Here is a 20,824-nt window from a genome sequence, read left to right on the forward strand (position 1 = left end):
CCCAACTACCTAACAGCTTTTGATCTCCTTGCTCACTTCATTCTTTCTACTTTCTCACTTTTACACCACACAGTTCACTGTTAACATGTATTGAACTAAGCTAAATATATGACAGACTCTGGATTGACTATCATCAAATCTTCCCAACAATTTAATTAAGTAGGTGCTATTACTATTCCATTTTACAAATGAAAAAAAAAAGGCTTAAAGAGATGGTTACTTGTCCAAGTTCAGGTGCTAAGAGATAAAAGAGGGATTCACATCACCCAGGTCTGTCTGACTCCAGAGCTCATGTTCTTTACCAGAAGTTGGCAAACCTTTTCTAAAAAGAACCATATAGTTAATATTTTAGGCTTTGGAGGCCATACAGTCTCTGTAACAACAAGTCAGTTCTGCCACTTTAGTGCCAAAGTAGCCACAGACAATATGTAAATGAATGACTATGACAGTTTCTAACACAATTTTATTTATGAAAATAGGTGGCGGGAAGAGTTTGGCTCATAGGTGATAGTGTGCCAATCCCTGCTCTGAACAAGTACACTACTCTGTAATTTTTTTCTCCTTTTTCTCAATCTCCAGAGTTTTCCATTCAACAGATATTGATAGCATTGCTTCTAAGCACAGGGCTGGGATGAAGATGAGAAAATCCCTGCCTTGAGGGACCTTAGATGTGGAAGAGGAGGGCATAAACACACATCTATAGCACAGGCTGACTATGGAAAGTCAGTGCCAAAAGAGAGGCACGGGCTGACCAGAGATTCTTCTGAAGAACACATGAGATCTTGTGGAGTTGGTGATATATGACAAAAGCTTTCTAGCAAGAGCATCATAGGCAGAGATGCTAAGAAGAAAGTTTCCAATAGAAGAGCCAGCACAAACACACATTTTTCTATCCACCTGTCACTTATCTTCTATTCTGTCTCTTTTTTTCTGAGACAGAGTCTCGCTCTGTTGTCCAGGCTGGAGTGCAGTAGTGTGATCTCAGCTCACTGCAAGCTCCGCCTCCCAGGTTCACACAGTTCTCCTGCCTCAGCCTCCCGAGTAGCTGGGACTACAGGTGCCCGCCACCATGCCTGGCTTATTTTTTGTATTTTCAGTAAAGACGGGTTTCACCGTGTTAGCCAGGATGGTCTCGATCTTCTGACCTCATGATCCACCCGCCTTGGCCTCCGAAAGTGCTGGGATTACAGGTGTGAGCCACCACACCTGGCCTCATCTTCTATTCTCTTTACCAGTATTCACTTACTTCCTCTCTCTTTTCCTTGCCAAAATCATATGCACTTTGGTCCAAATCTGTTTTTGCCTTGCACCTCATCTACTTTCTTCTCTGATTTTCTTTTTTGCCTTCCTTTTCTTTTCTTTGTTTTTTTGTTTCTTGATTACTGAGTCATTGTTGATTCAATTCTTCTGCAGTGGGCTCAAGGTACAAATTTATATCACAAATTTCATTTGAAGTTGAATTCATGTACATCAACATGGTGGCATGTTCATCTGGTTTGTCTAAGTCAAACAGCTGTACAACATTAACAATGTCATTTAGCCCTAGTGAAATATTAACTTGGTTCTGTCAATTCAGTCAAGGTTGAAATCCTCTAGTCAATTTTGGGCAGTCAATAACATTCACTGTTTGACCAGTTTAATTTCCTTTCGTTTCTCTTATGCATATTTCTACTTTTTGTCTGTCCTGTTAATCTCTCTCTCTTTTAATCTTTTCCCTTATAATTTTTTCTTCTTTTCCCATCAGCCTCCTTTTCTGTACTTTTTGGATTATTGCACTTCTTCTAAAGGCATGCTATCTCCTTTCTCCTTTCTGCAGATATATATATGTATATTTATTTATTTATTTAGAGATGGAGTCTTGCTCTGTCACCCAGGCTGGAGTGTAATGGCGTGCTCTCAGCTCACTGCAACCTCTGCCTCCCGGGGTCAAGCGATTCTCCTGCCTCAGTGTCCTGAGTAGCTGGGATTACAGCTGCCTGCCACCATGCCTGGCTAATTTTTTTCTATATTTTTAGTAGAGATGGGGGTTTCACCATGTTGGCCAGGCTGGTCTCAAACTGCTGACCTCAAGTGATCTGCCTGCCTCCGCCTCCCAAAGTGCTGGGATTACAAGCGTGAGCAGGCGTGAGCCACCGCGTCTGGCCTCTGCTGATATAGTTAAAAAGATTCTTTGTTCATTAATGCAACTTTTATTGAGCAATTACCACATAGTAGGTCTTTTTCTAGGTGCTGGGCTGGAGATACAAAAATAACCAAAAGAGACAAAAATCTCTACCCTTGTGGAGCTTACATTCTAGTAGTAAGTGAAATAGACAAGCAACAATAAACAAAATAGAAAAGTAAGTTATATAATATATCAAGTATTAAGTGCTATGCGGAAAATTCCTGGGGATCAGGAATTTGGGTAGCCTGTTACAATTTTAAATAGATTGATCAGGAAGGTTGTCAAAAGATAATTTGAACAGGTAGTTGAAGGAAATAAGGAAGCAAATCATGGAGATGTTTGTGAGGAGTTGTTCTATACAAAAAACAAAAACACCAGCATATACAAAGTCCTAAGGCAGGAGGGTTCTTTTCCTGCTGGAGTTGTGGGATAAAAAAAAAAAAAAAAGGAAAAACAAAACTTTATCTGAGGAATATGAGCTCCTTTAAATGATCAGGCCTAGAGAAGCATTGGAATGAAACAGCAATCATGTCTCTCCTCCTTGAGCTAAATACTTACCTCTTTTTAAAAAGAATTATTACTATTTTTTAAAGACAGGGTCTCACTCTATTACCCAGGCTGGAGTGCAGTGGTGTGGTAATAGCTCACTGAAGCCTTCAACTCCTAGGCTCAATGAATCCTCCCATTTCAGCCTCTGGAGTAGCTGGGACTATTGCCATGTACCACCACGCCTAATTTTTTAAAAATTTTTTGTAGAGATGGGGGGTCTCACACTATGTTGTGCAGGCTGGTCTCAAACTCCTGGGCTCAAGCAATCCTGCTGCCTCAGCCACCCAAAGCACTGAGACTACAGGCATGAACCACCATGCCTGGCCCAATTACCTCTTGAAGCCACATTCTATTTGGGCTCTAGATGAACTGATGTCAACTAGCCACACAATGGCATACAATCTATAGTTCAACATTGTACAGCCAATCATTAACCAACATTATTTCTTAAACCAATAAGAATTCATGACAACCTTTTAAATCACCCTGTCTCCTGATTCGTCCTTTTTTCTTTAAAAAGTTGAGCTTCTCTTTCGTTCGCCAGAGCACTCCCCAAGGCAACTTGGATGTGTGTCCTGGACTGCAGTGCTCATGTTGGCCCAAATAAACTCTTTATATTGATTTTACCTCAGCTTATTCCTTTTAAGCAGAGGACAATAAGGAGGTCAGTATGGCTGAAGCGCAATGGAAGAGGAAGAGGCTAATAGATGTGATTAGAGCCCGCAGGGGCTGGAGGTGATGGCGAAGGAGGAGGCAGGTCATTTAGGGGCTTTTCTATTGGAAGAACTTGGCTTTTACTCTGAGTGAAATGGAAGTCCCTTAGAGGGTTTTGGGCAGAGTTAAATGTTGACATATTTTTTAAAGGATCTAAAACATAAGGAAGCAAGAGCAGAGGCCAAAAGACCAATCAGGAATATATTGCAATATTCCAGGCAAGAAGTATGAATATTATAGGGAATGTTCTTCTGGGAATGTGGTTACATTTGAGGATAAGAAAACTAAAGGTCAGGTTTGTTTGTTTGTTTGTTTGTTTGAGACAGGGTCTCCCTCTGTTGCCCAGGCTGGAATGCAGTGGTATGATCTCAGCTCACTGCAACATCTGCCTCCCAGGTTCAAGCAATTCCCTTGTCTCAGCCTCCCAAATAGCTGGGACCACAGGCGCCTGCCACCATGCCTGGCTAATTTTCAGTAGAAAGGGGGTTTTGCCATGTTGGCCAGACTGGTCTTGAACTCCTGACCTCAAGTGATCTGCCCGCCTCGGCCTCCCAAAGTGCTGGGATTACAGGAATGAAGCTACCGTGTCTGGCCTAAAGGTCAGGATTTTGGTGCATAACAAGTACATTTTACCATCCTGTGCTCCTTAAGGGAAAATTAAGAGATTTTGCCCTGCTAGCTTAAGGAGTGTTAAACATTTTGCATTGTCTTGAGCATTGCTATTAATAAATGATCTAATACCTGGCACATAGTACACAGCAACATTCGTGGAATGAATAAATACATACCCAATTAAATGGGTAAACTGAATGACAGTATCAAGTAACTTGCTTGTGCAGCAGCATTCATTTCCCTCCTTCCTTTTTTTTTTTTTTTTTTTTTTTGATACAGGGTATCATTCTGCCACCCAGGCTGGAGTGCAGTGGTGTGATCACAGCTCACTGCAGCCTCGACGTCCTGGGCTCAAGCAATCCTCCTGCCTTGGCCACCCAAAGTGCTGGGATTACAGGCATGAGCCACCATGCCCACCAGGATTCACTTCTTCTGCATACTCTGGTGGTGTTTATTGTATCTTTACATTTTATTTAGCAAAGAATGTTAAAAGCGCCATGTTATAAGCACACTCCTACCCTCCAAGCAGAATGTAGAGGGTATGTATTTATATATTTTAAGTGGTCCCACAGCAATTTGTACAGTTATAGCAGTTCACAACCATACTCAGTTATGTTTGCTTCTCTCCTCAATAGTCTGTGAGGTTCCTTCAGGTTTGGAACTATCTTTTATTAATCTTTATATCTCCAGCACCTAGCACAGGGCTTAGCAACAATTTTTGTTGAAAGAAAGTATACACACTGTAATAAAGGGCAGTAGAAAGAAAATATGTGAGTTATCAACACCAGCTAGAGAAGCCTTGTCTGATTCCTGTGAAATATATTCATTTCCCTTAGGAAAAAAACAATTCTAACCTTATTGCTGTGTAACTTAGCTTCTTGACTTCGAACAGTATTTTAAGCCTTTGAGGAGCTGCAGCAATGTATACTCACTCGAGGCAGAGTGCCTGGTAAGTGGTCTGGTATTGATCAGCAATGATCAGTAAGTACTGGGAAGTGAGTTTTCAGGGCCTGAGACTTGCAAGCCGGTGACAGACCGCTCCAGCTTCCAGTGGACCCGGGCGGGGGCACTGATCAACCCACTTAGGCAGTGGGATCAAGGTCTTCAGCCTTAGCAGGGGGAGCCTCGGCCCGGCCCCCTTCGTTCCCAAGCCCCTCAGTCAGCGTCTCCTCCCAAAAGGGTCCCCTTCACCCAGAATGTCCTCCCCTGGGGGAGACCCCTCTGTCTGCGGGCCCCCTCCCATAGGAGGGCCCCTCTTCCTCAAGGTGAACCTCTGTTTCCGATATCCGCTCCCAAGACCGAGATCTTGTTACGGCCCCACCCTCCACAGGCCCCTTACCCCCCGGACCCCCTCCCCTGGGGGAGACCCCTCTGTCCGCGGGCCCCCTCCTATAGGACGCGCCCCCCTTTCTCAGAGTGAACCTCTGGTTCCCGATACCCGCTCCCAAGACCGAGACTCTGTTACGGCCCCATCAACACGGGTCTTCCTCACCGCAGCATCCCCTCCCCGCCGAGGAGCCCCGTCCGCGACGCTTCCCAGTCAATCACCCCCAGCATCCCTCCGCACTCTCACCCAGGACTTCCGCCGCGCCCCCTCCCCTCAGGCGGGACTTCCGCCGGCGCCCCCTCCCCCAGCGGCGCCGTCTCCTCCTCCTGCCTGAGGCGAGTCTGGGCTAAGCCTAGAGCTCTCCGGCCCCGGCGCAGCCTCAGGGCAGCGCGGGCTGCAGCGACGGCGGCGGTTAGGGCTGTGTAGGGCGAGGCCTCCCCCTTCCTCCTCGCCATCCTACTCCTCCCTCCTCGCCATCCTCCCGCTTCGACCTCCTCGCCTTCCTCCTCCTCGTCAGGCTCGGCTTAGCTGTGAGCGGCAAGATGGCGGCGCCCAGGCTGCCGCCTGCCAGGCTGTCGGGCGTCATGGTGCCGGCGCCCATCCAGGACCTGGAGGCCCTGCGCGCGCTCACGGCGCTCTTCAAAGAGCAGCGGAACCGGTAACGGGCCTGGCCGGGGGGCTGCCCCGGGCAGGGGAGGGCGGCCGGGACTCCCGCGGCGGCCCCGGCCTGGACCCAGGCGCCGCCCCCGCCTCGCTGGAGACGCGGAGGGCGAGGCCTGCGCGGGCTGCCCGAGCGCCACCCAGGCCTCCCGACTCCCAGGCACCGCCTCGTGCTCGTGGGTCCCCGCGGGGCCTGGGGCGGGCGCCCGCTACCCCACCGCAGCCAGTCCGGGTGCGAAGCCGCGACCCCGGGAGCCCTTGCCGCGGCGTGCCGGTGATGTTGACCCAACACACGCTTAGGCCGCCCCTGTCATGTGGGAGGGCTGCGCCAGGCCCTGGCTGCAAGACCCACGGGGCCCCCAAAGTCATAAAGCGTGTGTTTTAGCGGGAGAGACGCGTGTTACGGACGCGGGAATTAGGCAGTTGCGGGGATGGCAGTCTCTAGGCATGGAGTGGGACTGGTACTCCTTTCTCCTCGGCGTTAGAGCCCAGGCTGCACCATCTCCCCTGGGGGCAGCGCTCTGTGCAGTGTGGAAGAGCACGGGCCTGGAGAGACCAGTCCAGTCCTGATGCCACTGAGGGGCAAGATAGCCAGGCAAAAAGAGAAGGTGCCCAGGAGTCGACAGTTGTGGATTTGGTTCCTGGCCTTGTAAACTGCGTGTTACTGTGCAGTTTCTCCAGGCCTTAGAATTCTTGTCTAAAAATGGGACTATAATACACAGCCTAGTTGCTGGATTGTACAGAGGAATAAATGAAATAAAGCATGTGAAAATATAAAATGTGCGAAGCCCTCAGTCAATGCTTGTTTGATCTTGTTCTATCCTCTGGGCCTCAGTTTTCTTGTCTATTTAATGGGAGTAAAGTTGAACAGTACCTCCCTGGTGATAGTGTCATAAGGATTAAATGAGATATAATGCATATTAAATCCTTAGGACATACCTGTACATAGCACTAAATGTAGTTGATAGTATCACAACACATTGATTGGTAGTTCCCCATGTGTCAGCTATTGTGCTAGGTGATGGGGTGGGAAAATGAAAAGTCCTTGCTCTCTCCTGTACTAGTATGTACAAGATAACACAGCTGTGGGGGTATGTATGTACAAAGAGCCGAGGGAACATTGAAGAAAGAAATACTTAGACTTGGGTCTGCCTAGGTGATCACTAGAGGACTTCCTCTCTTTAAACTAGACACCTGGTCTGAGCACTTCCTTTACCTCAAATCAGTTTGGCAAATGTGGAGCTGCTGAAAGAATGCTATTAATAAAAGTCCCTGGTACTGCTCTATGGGCCTTTGGGGGAGAGGTATTTATTGATTTAATGCTTAGGCATTTCTGTATCATGATGGACCCTCCTTTTAGTTAATAACCCAGTCATCAACCATTTATTGAGCACCTACTATGAAGCAGATTTTTTGTTAGGGTCTGAGGGTACAAAGAGGAATGATGTGATCCCTTTTATCAAGCATATTTGGGAAATTGCTAAATAAACACATTGTAATGGAAATCTATACAAGAGGTGGTGGCACAGGGGAACATGTGGATCTGTTGAAGACTGGCGAGCCAGGAGAGGCTTTTTAAGATTATTTCAGGTGCTGGGTTATAGATAAGAGGACTAGAAGGAACAGTGTCTGCAAAGGGGCCATATGTTAATTTTGCAAAACCGATGAGACAATTAAGTAACATAGATTAGGTTTCTCGTACAGAGGAGACATTTATTCAGACATCAGTTCCCTTTTTATAACTTGGAGAAAATCCAAGCACCTGAGCCCGTTTAGAAGGCCCTTCTTGACTCTGTCTCTTGTGAGGGAAGAAGTTACAGAGAACCATTGATGGTTTTTGTCAAGGGAATGGCATGGTAAGATCTGCCTGTTAGATCTTCCTGGCCGCCTGCGCCTGCGCCTCCGCCTCCATTGTGGGGAATAAATGAGAGGATGAAGCTAGAGACAGGGGGGACCTTTAAGGAGTGGTAGCAGAAGCCCAGGTGAAAGAGAAAAGTGCCTAAATTAGGACATTGTGGGGATGAGTAGAATAAATACTGAGAGATACAAGGTCGAATGGGCAGGACTCGGACCAATTGGATTGTTGGAGGGAGAATGAGTAAATGAGGATGCTTCCCAGATTTCATCTGAGTTCTGGGGCAGTGTCCTTGTTCCAGGCAGAGATTGGAGACCAGGAAAGGTGAACTGATGTGCAGGTCCTGGCATGGAAAGACAAAGTTGTGTGGTGGTGCAGAGAACTCATGATCAGGGTTTATAAGGACAGGCTTCTGGTCTTGGTTCTGTCACTGCTTCTCTTTGTCTTTGGACAAATTATAAGGGTCTTGTGGGGCTGGGCCCAGACTCCCGCTCCTCTGAGAGGATCCCTCCAGTTCTGATGCTCAGGGAGCCAGTGTTTGTCCTTGGGGGTCTTCTCTTCAGAGAGGGCATAGGGCTGTTGTCTAGTGTGAACAGGAACACGGATGGACCAAGGTGTTAGAAGGTGGACGAGACAAAAAGCCAGGCAAAATGAGTCCTCAGTGTAGCAAATAGAAAACAGCAGACAAAAAGCAAAAACAGTGAGGAAAGTAATTAAGAGATTCTTCTCTTTTGGTGGAATACATTATTTCTCTAGGATTCCATTTTATATTTGAAGAATCATAGACATAATGTAGTTGGTGGTCCTTCTGAGCTCTTCCATGCTACAAAACAAACTTCTGTCAGTGGTAGCTTGAGTAATAGAAGTGTCATGCAGTGGAAAGAGCAGTGGCTTTGGAACCTTGGAGACCTGGATATGAATCCTGGCTTAGTTTCTGTAGACTTCTTGTTTCTTGTCTTGAAAACAGGATGATGGTAGCCACTTTTACAGATTATTTTGAGGATCTGTAATATTATATGTGTAGCATAGTGGTTTATGCATAGTAAATGCCATTTATTTAGGACCTGTTATTAAAATATAGCAAGGTTATAAGTGACCAAGAATCCATTTGTGTTGAATCTCCTGTCTTATCAGAAACAAAAATTGAAGCTATTTCAGGAAGACAGTTCTAATTTTGGGGTTTCCAGAGAAAGGGATCTCAGGATCTCATTACATTTTTAGCAACCCCCAAGTGAAAAGAAATTCTTATATCCCATTGTGGTAATTTTAAATATGTCCACAAATTCTTTCATACTCTGACCTTCTCAAGAGGAGGAGGTTAATTGTTTTCTCCTTGAGTGTGGGCTGAACTTATTTAGTGACTTGCTTCTGAAGAATAGAATACGGCAGAAGTGACAGTGTGCGACTTCTCAGACTAGGTCATAAAAAGCATCGTAGTTTCCTCTTTGCTGGCTCTTTCTTGGATCACCCACTCTGACAAAGCCAGCTGCCATGTCATGAGGACACTCAAGCATCCATATGCAGAGAGCTGTGTGGTGAGGAGCTGAGGCCTCCTTTGAACAGCCATGTGATGAACTCCCTTGGAAGCAGCTCCAGTCACATCCTCAGCCACGTGTGCAACCTCATGAGACACCCTAAGCCTCTCAGATCTGTGTGAGATCATAAATGTTATTGTTTTAAAATGCTAAATCTTGGGCTAATTTGCTATGTAGCAATACATCATTAATACACCAGTCTTAATTCTCCATGCTCTGTATTAAATGCATTCTGTAACCCACTTCTTAAACAGTGTCTTGGTCACTAAAATAATTTAAACATATTGCTTATGGTCGTATAATATCAGTATTGAGATATTCCTCAGCTGTTTCTTCTCTGTGTAAGATAATTCTTTTTTCTCACATTTGTTTTATACTTTTTGTTTAATTTAGATATCGGTGTATTTCACATTTGTTTAACAAGTGATTTATCTTGCTGTGAGTCTTTGCAAGTCATGTTAAATTCTTTCTGAACAAGTAAGACAAACACATTTAAAGTTCTATTTTAGTTGCTCCTTTAGTTATTTTTATTTTTATTTTTCGAGACAGGGCCTCACTTTGTCATCCAGGCTGGAGTGCATTTTTTCTAGAGAAGGGGGTCTCACTATGTTGCCCAGGCTGGTCTCGAACTCCTGGCCTCAAGTGATCCTCCTGCCTCGGCCTCCCAAAGTGTTGGGATTACAGGCATGAGCCACCGTACCTGGCTAGTTGCCTTTATGATGCATCTATGAGGCATCTCCAGACCCCACAAAGTGTAGAGCCAGGTGAGATGGGTTGTCATACTCCATCTGTGCTGTTCATTAAGTAGCCACTAGCTACATGTAGCTACTTAATTAATTGAAAATAAGTAAAATTAATGTTTCATTAATATAGCTAATAGTTGCATTAGCTATATTTTTTAATTTTTAATTTTTTTTTTTTTTTTTTTTTGAGACTGAGTTTCACTCTTGTTGCCCAGGTTGGAGTGCAATGGTGTGATCTCGGCTCACCGCAACCTTTGCCTCCCAGGTTCAAGCGATTCACCTGCCTCAGCTTCCCGAGTAGCTGGAATTACAGGCATGCGCCACCACACCTGGCTAATTTTATATTTTTAATAGAGACAGGGTTTCTCCATGTTGGTCAGGTTGGTCTTGAACTCCAGACCTCAGGTGATCCGCCTGCCTTGGCCTCCCAAAGTGCTGGGATTACAGGCATGAGCCACCATGCCCTGCCTTTTATTACTATTTTTTCAGAGACAGGGTCTCACTCTGTTGCCCAAGCTGGAATGCAGTGGCACGATCGTAGTTCACTGCATCCTCGACTTCCTGGGCTCAAGCAATCCTCCTGCCTCCTTCCCCAGTAGCTGGGACTACAGGTGTACACCACCATGCCCAGATAATTTTTTTGTTTATTTTTTGTAGAGATGGAGTCTCGCTGTGTTGCCCAGGCTGGCATTAGCCATATTTTAAGTGCTCATTGGCCACATGTGATTGTGACAGCACAGATACAGAATATTTCCATCATCACAGAAAGTTCTGGAAATAGTGCTCTTCTGTAATAAGTTTTCTATAGGGGAGATTGTGTTCTGACTCTTGAGTATTCTTGAAATAGTGGAACATTTGGATACTGCTTTCTATAAATTCATCTCATACTTAAACTGATATCTCATTGGTCTTCCACCTCATAAGCTTGTTGAATAAAGTGGGGCACATCACATTCACTGTATGCCTGGCATCTAGCATAGAGTTGATAGTGGCAGATGCTTATCAGTTTCTTGTGGAGTTGCTGCTATTTCTATAACTTATTACTCATTGCACTTGCTTGGTCTTTTTCTTGGTCATGTAGATGGTAATTTTTTTTTCAGCTTCTGTCAGTGTAGCTCATTTTTTCTTTTCAATCTGCTTAGACAAAATGAGGTTTCCGTTGGTGTTTAATTTAAAAATTAAAAAAAAATTCAGGCCAAAAGTTCTTAAAAAAAATGAAAAGGCAAGTCCTGGACTTAGAGAAGTATTTAAAATATATATGATAAAGAAGTTGTTTCAGAATATATAAAGTACTCCTACCTACAACTCAATAAAAAAGACTCCTACAACTCAATTTAAAAATTGGATAAAATCTGTGCTTTACAAAGAAAAATAAAGGCCAATAAGCATATGATAAAGTGCTCCAAATCATTAGTCATTAGGGAAATGCAGTTAAAACTACAGTGAGAGACTACTGCATGCCGTTTAGGATGGCTATTACCCAAAAAATGGAAAAGAACAAGTATTGTTGAGGATGTGGGGAAATGGGAACCCTTGTGTGTTGCTAGTGGACATGTAAAATGGTGCTGCCACTATGGAAAATAATTTGGTGGGTCCTCAAAAAGCTAAACATGGAATATGACCGAGCAGTTTTACTCTTAGGTATATGCCCGAAGAAAATGAAAAAGGACAAATACTGTATGATTCTGCTTTTATGAAATACCTAGAACAGACAAACTTGTAGAGACAGAAAGTAGATGAGAGGTTACTAGGATTTGGAGAGAGGGGAAATGGGGAGTTACTGAAGAATGAAGAATGGTAGCTTCATGTTTACGGAGTTTCTATTTGGGTGTTAAAAAAATTTTGGAGGTAGAGGTGATAGTTGTACAACATTGTGAATATAATTAAAGCCATTGAACTGTAGACTTAAAATGAACAACATGGCAAATTTTATGTTATATATATGTATTTCACCACAGTTAAAAAAATTAATTATATAATGTACGAAAATCCATTTAATTGTACACTTTAAGTGGGTGACTTTAGTGTGCCACATGAACCCTATCTCAATAGTGCTGTTATAAACAAAACCATAATAAGATACCTCTGCATCCCTATTAGAATGGCTACAATGAAAATGACTGACACTGAATTTTGGTGGGCATGTGAAGCTATATATTTATGATTTTTAAAAAGTCACATTGTTTGGAGTGGAGGGGATGTGTTTAAAATATGAGCTCCTGCCTCACTGCTATTTTCGTTTCATAAGAAAATAGCCTTTTATGTATCTTTTTCCCTACTCAGTAGTGCCTTTCTTGAAGGGAGGGACTTTATGGTGTTTCTTAGCAGAGTGCCTGGCCCATTTTGGGTACTCTGTAAATGTTGAACTGAACTGAATAGAGCAGTGAAGAGCCAGTAGCTCCAGTGAGCCAATCAGTAATTACTCAAATTACTAAAATGCTATTGATTAGTTTACCATGTAATTCATTCATTGAATCACGCCACACATGATATATGTAAGATCTGTGCTTAGTGCTGCAGCTGCGATCGATATGATAAAATTAACTATGTTAATTTTATTTTGTTAGTAGTTCAAAGTAGCTTATTTTGAACTAACATAGGAGTAGCTCACATGCTATTAAATTATTAAATTTAATAAATTTGTAATTTGCTAAAAATGTATATTTGTAATTTATATTTACAAAATAAATTTGCAAATTTGTAAATATAAATGTCTTAAGCCTTCATTCCTTTGCTTATACACACTCCTTATTTTCCCTCAAGGTTGAGTTGTCATTTCACTTCCTTTTGAAAGCTGTTTCTGACCTCCAGGTGCTTTTGCCCCTGTATTCCCTTGGCACTCTGTGCTTACCTCTTTCAAAGAACTTCACATAGAGTATTACAATCACTTAATTGCCTACCAGTCTCACTACAGTGAGAGCAGCCCAAGGCCAGGACTCTTACTTACCTCTGTTTTCAGTACCAACTTTCAGGCCTACCACATAATGAGAATTCAATAGTATTTTTATTATTTTCTTGAACACCTAATTTTCTTGAGCCATGAGAGAGAAAATGAGAGCATAGAAGAAAGACTTTAATTAGGAGGGGACAGGAAACGTTAAATATGACAGATGACTGATTTCAAGGGGTAAAAAATGACTTGGTGTTGTTACTTGGTTGTATAAATATGTTGACTAACCTTCATAAAGAAAGTGAATAGATTAAGCACTTTAGAGGTCAACATACCACAGAGGTAAAAAATAAACCTATCCATCTGTGTATACACACGCACATGGATTTTCCTCAGACGTTACTGAGCCTCTGGCCAGCAAGTGTCTTTAACTACACCAAAACACACAAAAACCCAAAAAACAAAAACCCACACGAGTCATCAGCTTGGCTAAGGATGCCATATGGCGTTTTGACTCAACCATGATTCAGCTCAACTTTGTCGAGAGAGAACATCAATTAAGTTACACTATAAAAAGCATATTTTAGAGTGTGCTGGCAGTTTCCTTTATTTTTACCTATGCCATGAGCTGGAATGCTACATGGAATTGTTTGGTAAGGTGTTCTGACTCAGCTTCAAAACACAGAAGTGGTCAGTGTGAGCCACCTCATACATTCAATTATCTTAAATGCATGAAGTAGACAGGAAAGAGTTTGAGCCAGCCAATCGAAATAAATAAGGTTAGGATTGTGACCACCAGTACCCTCAGAGCAGAGTTTCTCAGCTCTTTCATTCTTCCAGTCTTTTGTAGTGGTCACTGGACCCAAGGGCTTGGTCACTGGACTGTGGGCAATGTCACTCAAAAGCAAAGGAACTGTGGGACTACCACTAGGGCGAGCTGGGCCCTCTGATGGCCACAAGCTTAGAGAAGTTATTAGAATTAACAAGATGATCCATAAGTGAGGGATGCTCTTTCATTATAGCTATTGAGGAGTTTGTGTACTGCTTAGAACAGTGTCTGGCACCTAATAGACACAGTTTAAGTGTTAGCGTTATTGTTGTTGGTGTCATTGTCATCATCATCATCAATGAGAATATTATAAAACTATCAAAAGACATTTAAAAAGATTTAAATGGTAAGATACACCATTGTATTATAGGAAACCTCAATAACAAAGACATCAATACCTCCCAAATTGACCTATGGATTCAATGCCATTCATAATAAAATTGCAGCAGGGTTTTTGCTAGAAATTCACAAACTGATTTTCTAAGTTATATGAGAAACTCCTAGGTCTTCTCTTACTCTGAACTCTCATCCCTTTAAGGCTTTTTTTTTTTTTTTTTTTTTGAGATAGGGTCTCACTGTGTCACCTAGGCTGGAGTGCAGTGGTGCTATCACAGCGCCACCATGCCCCGCTAATTAAATTTTATTATTATTTTTTTTGTAGAGATTAGCTCTCACTATGTTTCCCAGGCTGGTCTTGAACTCCTGGGCTCAAGCGATCCTCCTGCCTCAGCCTCCCATAGCATTGGGATTACAGGTGTGAGCCACTGTGCCTGGAACCCTTTAAGGTTTTTTACATGAATCCTTTTCTGACTCCCCAGTTCTTAAGATCCTTCTCTATGCCCTCAGCAAAATTCCCTGTATCCTGAACTTCTGTAAACATCCATTCATCTTCTTGATCTAAATGAAATATGGCTCTGAGGACATGCCTTTCCCAGGGTTCTTTAAAGTGGGAGGCTGTTTTCTCTCCTGCACTCAGTATAATGCTTGGCTCAAAGGTGTGGTAGTTCTCCTTGATTGTCATTGCTGCTTTCAGACCTTTTTCCTCCATAGACCACTCCAACTTTTAATCTCATGACATCAGAGTATCCCTTGTTTAATCACTTTTGTAGTTAAAAGAGACCTTTGGGTCAGTCTGCCTCATTCCTTGAAGAGTTTAGCCCTGGCTTACTTTTCACTCTATTTGTTCTCCTGTTTTAAATCTTGGTTATTTCATTGTTTATATAGATTATCCTTTCATTATCCTGACCTCGAATTTCTTTGACTTTCTCTCCCTTAGTGAGCTTGACCTCCATCCCATCTCAGCCACACATTGCCATACCTTATTTAGACTTTATCCATAACTGTAGCTGCCTTCCCCCACAATCTCGAGTCCCAATCCCTGTTTTATCTTCTCTTTAGGGCCCCTGCTTCATCAAGTCTTTAACCTCACCAGGACCTACAGTCTTTTGACCCTATTTCCTATTTACTACCCCTTTTGTTTTTCATTCCCCTTCTTAATGTTCACATTCCCATCTTGATCTGGCTTAGATCCATGGATGAGTAATAAGAGCATTTTTTAATGTACATCCTCAACTCCACTGCCTCCTCTCTAAACTTCGTTATGTTTTCCTGGTAAAACTCCAGCTCTGGTCAAATCCAACTTGTTTCCTTTGCGCCAGTACCCAAATAGCTGAACAAGGCTAGAGAAAAACATACAGCCGTGCAGACTGCTCTCACTTTAACTTGCTGATCACTAACTAAGGTGGCCCTTAATGCCACCTGTCAGTCCCGCTGTTTGCCCTGGTCCCTTGACTCTCCTGCTCCCCGAGTCAGGTATTTCATGCCCCACTCTCTTCAAACCTCCATCCTATCTCCCTCATCCTCACTCTCAGCTCTCTGAAAATAGGAGCAACTAGAAGATAATTTCCAGGAACTCTCATCACCCTCTCTGCCCACCTACTTGTATCTGTGCCCATAACCTGCCTTTGCTTCTGGTCTGTGGATGAGCGGTCTTGCTCTGAATATAAGCTCCCCTTAAGTTTGCACTAAATTCCATAGCCTTTTGCACACATTGCTCCAGCAGTCTTCTTCCCTCCCCCCTTAAAAATCATCAATTTTACCCTTTCTGTTGGATTGCACTCATCAGTTTATAGAGCTGCTGTAATTTTTCCCATACTAAGAAAAATCTCTACCTCCATTTCCCTGAGTGATAATCCTTCCCACATCTTGGAACTCAGTCCTCAGACCTCTTCTCTTTTCTGCCTATATTTACTTTCACAGTATTCTCACTCAATCTTGTGGCTTTAATAACTTCCGTTTGCTGGTGACTAACATTTTTCTTTAGCTGGACTTTTTTTTTGTTTGTTTGTTTTGAGACAGGGTCTCGCTCTGTCACCCAGGCTGGAGTGCAGGGGCACGATCTGCAGCCTTGACCTCCCAGGCATAAGCAGTTCTTCCACCCCAGCCTCCCTTGTAGCTGAGACTACAGGCATCCACCACCATACCCAGCTATTTTTTTAAATTTTTTTTGTAGAGACAGGGTCTTACCATGTTGCCCAGTCTGGTCTTGAACTCCCGGCCTCAGGTGATCCACCCGCCTTGGCCTCCCAAAGTGCTGGGATTACAGGCATGAGCCACTGCACCTGGCTTAGCTAGATTTTTCTCCTGAATGCTAGACTTGTTTATTCACCTGACCACTTCACATTCTACTTGTATTTCTACTGATCCTCTCATCCACCAGATATCCTCAGAGTACTCTTGTTTCTGTAAACAATAAATACATCTTTCAATTTATGGCTCAGGCTAAAGTTTTGGTGTCATCCTTCACTCCCCTTTTTTAGACACCCTCATAAGAATCCATCATCAAGTCCTATTGGCTCTATCTTTAAAATATCCAGAATTTGATTTCTATTTACCATATCTGCTGCTTTCCCTCTGTTCCAAAAACAGCCTCCTAACTGGTCTCCTGCTGTCTTCTCTTTCTCCCTTTAAGATTGATTCTTTACAAAGCAGCCAAAGAGATCCTTTTAACACGTAAGTCAGATGATGTCACCCCTCTGCTCAGAACCTTCCATGGGCTGGGCGCGGTGGCTCACACCTGTCATCCCAGCACTTTGGGAGGCCAAGGCAGGTGGATCACCTGAGGCCAGGAGTTTGAGACCAGCCTGGCCAACATGGTGAAACCCGTCTCTACTAAAAATACAAAAATTTGTTGGGCCTGGTGGCACATGCCTGAAATTCTACCTACTTGGGAGGCTGAGGCATGAGAATTGCTTGAACCTGGGAGGCGGGGGTTGCAGTGAGCTGAGATCCTGCCTCTCCACTCCAGCCTGGGCAACAGAGCAAAACTCTGTCTCAAAAACAAAATGAAAAAAAGAACCTTCCATGGCTTCACATCAGGATAAAAGCCAGCGTGCTTCCGTGGCCTACTGTGCCTGTCCAGGGTGGCTCCGTCTTCTCTCTCTGAGTCACACTTCTCTTTTCTCACTGGGGTTCATTGAAGCCAGCCCTGACTTCCCCATGATGTGCTCTGTATGCCTTTGCCTCTAGTCCAAGCTCTTCTCCCAACAAGATGCATAGTTGGCTCCCTCACCTTCTTTGGATCTGTGCTTAAATACTACTTTTAAAATAAGGTTTAAATAATGTCTTATATACAAAATCTTTCTCTAAGAATATAAAGACATTCTCCTTATATTTTCTTCCAAAGCCTTGCAATTTTGTCTTCCATATATTCCTAAATCCACCTGGAGTTACTTTTTGGGTAGTGTAAGTAAGGATCCAATTCAGTTTTTTTCCTTCTAGATTAACAGTTGTTACAGCACCTGTTCGAGCACAGTCCATCTTCCCCAGGTCTTTAATGCTATTGATAGATGCCATTTGTCAAGTTACCATGTATACACAGTTCTGCTCTTGGGCTGTCTTTTCCAGTGGTTGACTTTCTGCCTCTGTGCTAATTTCACCTTTTTTTTAAGCTTCTCTTTCTTTCATTTTCTTTTCATGTTTTCTTAGAAACAAGGTCTCGCTGTGTCACCCAGGCCTGAGTGCAGTGTTGTGATCATAGCTCACCATAGCCTTGAACTCCTGGGTTCAAGCAGTCCTTCTGCATCAGACTCCCAAGTAGCTAGGACTACGAGGCACAGACCATCAAGCCCAGCTAATTAAAACAAGTTTTTTTTTTTTTTTTTTTTGTAGAGATAGGGTCTTGCTATGTTAGGCAGGTCTTGAACTCTCCTGGCTTCTGCCTCTCAAAGCACTGTAATTATAGGCATGAACCACTGCGCCTGGCTGCCTTAGTTCCTTTCATTTAGCACAGTGCATTTGTTCTGATGAAAGATGAATTTTGAATGTGATGAGGACAGTGGGAAAGAGGAAGTGTGTGGTTTTTGGGGAGTGGGGAGAGGACTGGTATGTTTGGAGCCCTTTAAAGCAGGGGTTGCCAAACCATGGCCAGATCTGGCCCACTACCTGTTTTTTTTTTTAATGACCCATGAATTAAGAATGGTTTTTTACGTTTTTAAATGGTTGGGGAGATAATAAAATTTCATGACACATGAAAATTATATGAATTTAAATTTTAGTTTCCACAAACAGAGTTTCATTAGAGCCCAGCCATGTTCACTTGTTTAGGTGTTTCCCGTGGCTGCGTTTGTGCACTGGGGGAGTTGAGAGTGTGACAGAGGCTGTTTGGCCATCAGAGCTGGAAATATTCATTCTCTGACCCTTTACAGAAAAAGTTTGTGACCCTGCAAAATGGATTGGTCTGGGTTGTCAGGACAGCTTCAGAATCCCGGATGTGACAGAAGAGGAGAGAAGAGTGTGGAAAAGAAGTTTTGAGTTCTGCGCAGATTTCAAAATTTTACTCTAGGCTGTTTGTGGCAGGAGATACAAATGTTTTTATTTTCTGTTTTTGTTCAATCCTGCCCAGTCAAATCGGCAAGATTATGGTTTTAAATAACAACCAGTGATTGTTGTTTTAATCTCTGAACTTGTGTGGATTTTAATAGTTTTTCTCACTGGCAGTTGTTAAACTACTCTAAACCACATATGCCAGTTTTTAAGTAAATCTAAGGTATTAGAATAAATCTTTTAACAAGTATGAAGGTCTTAGTTGTAGCATTACAATGACTAGCATGTAGCTTTTTTTTTTCAGTGGGAGGTCCCATCTGATGATTTAACTGTAAAATGTGTATACATACAGTATATTAGACCTATCTAACCTGTTACGTATAATCACAGGTAGTTTTCTTTAATTTTACTCAAACAGGACTTGCCAAGATTAAACCCTACAGATCTGTTCAAACTTGAGGGAAATGAAATTCTACCTTTTGTATAATTCAAAGGATTTTTTTGCTTCTGTAATGTAACATTTCATTTATACATTGTCTTCAGGGTATGCATTCCTTTCTAATAGGAATGTCTAACGGTTGAATTTTAATTGTCCTTGTAAGTACTTTCTGCCTTCTGTGAATGAAGTAGCTAAGCTTTTTAAAGTCTCTGTACATTTTTTGTTAGTTTGGTTAAAGCAGAAATGACAGCAGTTATTATTAATAACGTTTGTAATATTGGAGTGATTGATCTTTACTATTTCATTGTCGTTAATCCTTACACATATTTAGCTGCATTGTCTTGACAGTGAACGTAGATTTTGCAGACAAGAGTATACTAGGACTACTCTGGATCTGTAATGCCAAATAGTTTTATTTCAAAGCTGTAGAGAAGGTAAGGATGTACAGAAGAGTTAAATGCTTTCGTAGTATTTACTGTTACTGAATAAAAGCTTCTTTGTCCTCATCTGATGAAAGTTGTTGACATATTGTATAAAAATATGGTGAATAGAAGCTATAGATATTTATTATATGACTCTAGAGGAAGAGTTTTACCGACACCATTTATAAAAGGAAACACATCTGAAACATGTTCTTTGCTCTTAAGAAATTTAAAATGCAGTTAATTGGGTTATAACTCCTCCCAGACCCTCAAGCTTATCCACTGTGTCATTTAATGGGAAAGGAGAAATTCGATGTTTGCTTAATAGCAGTCATAAAATATCTACATGATATTCACATCTTAAAATCTGACATGTTTTTCAGTTTCTGAGTAGAGATTATGTGGATTTCTTAATGGGAAAGGGAGGGTTGAGCTGATGCCTCACTTTCCCCTTCTTTCTGTTGCTGACTCAAAGAGTGCTGATTTCACTGCCTATGTCAGGCCTGATTCCTGGCTCTGAGCACAAGCTCTGTAAGTGCTTGGATTACATAGCAAGGCTGTGATGCAGTCGGGGGCCACTTTTGAGTGTGCGAACAGTCTCATCACTGTTTAAAACTTGAACAAATTCAATTAATGGGTGCCAATTCTGGGCCCTAGAGATATAGAAAAGAATAAGATAGTCTCCATTTTTCAAGGACTTAATAGTCTAGCTGGGGAGATAGGTTAAGTAAATCTTATCTGATGTGGACAAGTTATTCCAGTCTTATGAACAGAGCTCCAGGGCGGCATAGAGGGAGTCTGTTTGTCTGGAAAAGTGGAGGAGTTTCACCAGGTCTGAGTTTTCCAAAGGTTTAAAAGGAGATGCAGGCCAGGCGCAGTGGCTCACGCCTGTAATCCCAACGATTTGGGAGGCTGAGGCGGGCAGATCACGAGGTCAGGAGACCGAGACCAGCCTGGCCAAAATGATGAAACCCCGTCTCTACTAAAATACAAAAAAATTAGCCGGAAGTGGCGGCATGCGCCTGTAGTCCCAGCTACTCAGGAGGCTGAGGCAGAAGAATCACTTGAACCCAGGAGGCGGAGGTTGCAGTGAGCTGAGATCACGCTACTGCACTCCAGCCTGGGCAACAGAGTAAGACTCCATCTCAAAAAAAAAAAAAAAAAAAAAAGGAGATGTAAGTTTCTCCCAGGCAGAGGCTTGGGAGATTTGGAGAGGACTTTCTTCTGGTGGTGAGATATGTTTGAGCAAACACAGAAGATT

The 20,824-nt window shown here is 42.8% G+C and overlaps 1 protein-coding gene across 5 annotated transcripts in view; it reads left to right on the plus strand.

Moving 5' to 3' along the window:
* The first annotated feature begins 5,650 nt into the window (after positions 1 to 5,650).
* The window catches only part of ATXN10 (ataxin 10), a 170,732-nt gene continuing 155,558 nt past the window's right edge, over positions 5,651 to 20,824 (plus strand). For 4 of the 5 annotated variants that reach the window (XR_010139423.1, XM_063722670.1, XM_063722671.1 and 1 more), the window contains exon 1: positions 5,651 to 6,024. Coding sequence is in view for 4 of the 5 variants with exons in the window: in XM_063722670.1 (XP_063578740.1) it covers positions 5,909 to 6,024 (116 nt within the window). In the remaining variant the exon portion in view is untranslated. 5 annotated transcript variants of the gene reach the window in all.

This window comes from Pongo abelii, chromosome 23 (genome assembly GCF_028885655.2).
Source record: "Pongo abelii isolate AG06213 chromosome 23, NHGRI_mPonAbe1-v2.0_pri, whole genome shotgun sequence".
NCBI lineage: Eukaryota > Metazoa > Chordata > Mammalia > Primates > Hominidae > Pongo > Pongo abelii.